Below are 2,734 nucleotides of genomic sequence, written 5' to 3'. Positions count from 1 at the left end.
GGGATACATTTGACTATGGCCGCTGGTGTTGCTAACTTCACGTTCCTCAGAATAGAGCTGCCAATAACGAGAGTTTTATCCTCAGCGGGTGTGTCGCTGAGTGGGGAAAAGCGGTTGGAAACTCTGATAGGCTATGAGATGTAGCCTATCAGAGTCTGGATCACCTTCCTTGACAGCATCGATGACATCAATGAACCCACTCACTCTGGTGGATTTAATTAGTTAAACAACACAAGCAACTGTACCCAAAACTACAGTTAAATAATTGCACAACCAGAAACCATAGATCACCAAAACTATCTGGAAACAAAGACAATTTAAAGGCAACAACCAACAATGTAAAAACTGGAGTTTAGGGGTGGGAATCGCCAGAGGACCCACAATACGATAATATTGCGATATGAAATGTATTGTGATATGCTGAGTATTGTGATAAAATGTATTCCGATATATTGCAATTTATCACCTTTTTCCAACTGCCAATTATTTCCCCCAAGGAAAACTTTGTCAACATCAGTTTGACTTCATAAGATAAGTTTTCAGTCTGTTCATCTGTCTTTAATCATTTTTATTGCGGCAAAATGTGATGCAAAGCAGACAGACATACCAACACCGATTTAACGCCCTCTAGTTTAGAGAATGTGAGACAGCAGTCGCCAGTTCTCTGTCACATAATGTGCCATTACAGTGACAGATGAGTCCACTGACCTTAAAGTTTTGGCAACACAAGTCAATGCCACCTTTCCTGCTGCACTCAAAGATTCCTAAACTTTATGCTTCATTTCTCTGTAGAGCCTGGATACGGCTGTGTCGGTGAAAAAAAAGTGGGGACGTAATCACATACCTGGGTTATAGTGTTTTGTTTGCAATGACGCTGTATGGGCCCAGATCTTTGCACATGACGCAGGTATTGGACTGTGTTATTTTCTTAGCTCTCTCAAAGTTGGATGGTTGTTTTGTCAAGCTAAGTGTGTCCAGTGTTGGTTGATTTTTCGGCGGAGTGGGCTTAGCGTTAGCTTGGCCGTCAGTGGGTAACGCTATCTCTGGATGGTGGAGTGTGAGGTGAGCCCTCATGTTTGTAGTATTCCCAGTGTATTTTATTCTCATATGACACTGCTTGCAAATCGCATGTGTGATATCCAAGCCCTCCTACCCTTCTGTGACATTTGATTTAAACGGGACGGCATAGTTCTGATTTCTTTCACCGGCACCTCCATCTTTGTTTTGCCAAATGCTGCTGACTGAGACCTCTGCTGACCTCACAAGGGAAAAAAAAAAACATCAGCACCATCTAATGGACCAAAAAAACAATTGAATTTAATATTCTTAGTACCAAAAGTTGTAAAATGTGTATTTGCAAAAATAAATAATGTATATAATAAAAGATTGATACTTGGCATCTCTGTACCAATACATTATTGCCGTGCAAAATATAGCAATACTATGCTGTATCAATTTTTTCCCCCTACTGGAGTTGTACCTCATATGATTTCATGTGACAAATAAATGATTGATTGTTTAGAATCTATCTATAATTTTATTATGTTGCTCTGTTCTGTACACACAACATCTATTGCATGTTTGTCCATCCTGGGAGAGGGATCCTTTCTCTGCAGCTCTTCCTGAGGTCACTCCCATCTTTTCCTGACTTGACTTTCTGAAGTCATGGTGAAGTTGCCAGGTTTGGTACCGTTGCACCTGTACAGAGATCAAATGCCGTGAGGATAACCATGTCCACACATGAGTTTAATATACATCTTTTTGTTTCTTACTTTGACACAAAGCAAATAATCATATTTCCCAAAATGCTGAACTGTTTGTATGAACCAGGGACTACAGCTGTGATATTTACCAGAATAATTAGGACTATAATTATTTGCCTTAGCCATGCAGCCTTAACATGCAGTAAGGTTAACACTGTATATTATTCTGATGTGGTTGTGTTTTTCCCACATTCAGATTCTTCAGCATTTCCAGTTCAGCAGCCAGTCTGAGCACTAAGGAGACTGCTCAAGAGGGTTTACCTCAGGGTGCGAGTCTCACTCAGGAAAATACACTCAGCATCCAGACCAATGACAGCGATGGTCCTGATGTCCCATCTATGGAAACCCCCAGCCCGCCTCCACCACCTAGCATCACATCTCCCAGTTCAGCCAGTCAGGGTCTCAGGCTGTTTCACTGGTCAGGCAGCTCCTCTTCGACTGAACAATCGAGAACGCCAAAGTCAACTTCAGGCCTAACCTCCCTGCAGCAGTTTCAGTATAAGAGGGAGAGTTTTCCCCTATTCACAAAGACCCACAGACCCCCTGGAGACATGTCACCTCTACGTTACTCCTCCTCTGACGGAAACACAGAGGAAAAGAATGACTTTCCAGGTTCCACCTGCTCCCAGGACAGTGCCTACTTTTCCCAGTCCCAGCCTTACCTCACTTCGTGCCACAAAGAGGAAGTCCTCACCCACAGCTTTCCCTCCTCGTACCAAGACGATACTGCAACTGTATGTTCATAAAAATCTCCACTGCCTTTATAAATCTCTTTACATCCCTTGTGGTTGGGTGAGCCTTCACACATACAGTATCTCACATAAGTGAGTACACCCCTCCCATTTTTGCAAATATTTCATTATATCTTTTCATGGGACAACACTATAGAAATGACACTTTGATATAACTTAAAGTAGTCAGTGTACAGCTTGTATAGTAGTATAGATTTACCTTCCTCTGAAAATTACTCA

The 2,734-nt window shown here is 41.9% G+C and overlaps 2 protein-coding genes across 3 annotated transcripts in view; one reads left to right on the top strand and one right to left on the bottom strand.

Annotated features, from left to right (window-relative positions):
• borcs7 (BLOC-1 related complex subunit 7) overlaps window positions 1-2,734 on the bottom strand; it is a 1,032,483-nt gene that overhangs the window by 887,101 nt on the left and 142,648 nt on the right. The gene's annotated exons all lie outside the window — the stretch shown is intronic.
• The window catches only part of exo1 (exonuclease 1), an 89,597-nt gene that overhangs the window by 78,356 nt on the left and 8,507 nt on the right, over window positions 1-2,734 (top strand). The window contains exon 11 of the mRNA XM_050070684.1: window positions 1,960-2,497. Coding sequence (XP_049926641.1) covers window positions 1,960-2,497 — 538 coding nt within the window. The remainder of the gene's footprint in view (window positions 1-1,959; window positions 2,498-2,734) is intronic.

This window comes from Epinephelus moara, chromosome 19, assembly GCF_006386435.1.
Source record: "Epinephelus moara isolate mb chromosome 19, YSFRI_EMoa_1.0, whole genome shotgun sequence".
Lineage (NCBI taxonomy): Eukaryota > Metazoa > Chordata > Actinopteri > Perciformes > Serranidae > Epinephelus > Epinephelus moara.
This window is presented reverse-complemented; position numbering and strand designations above follow the sequence as displayed.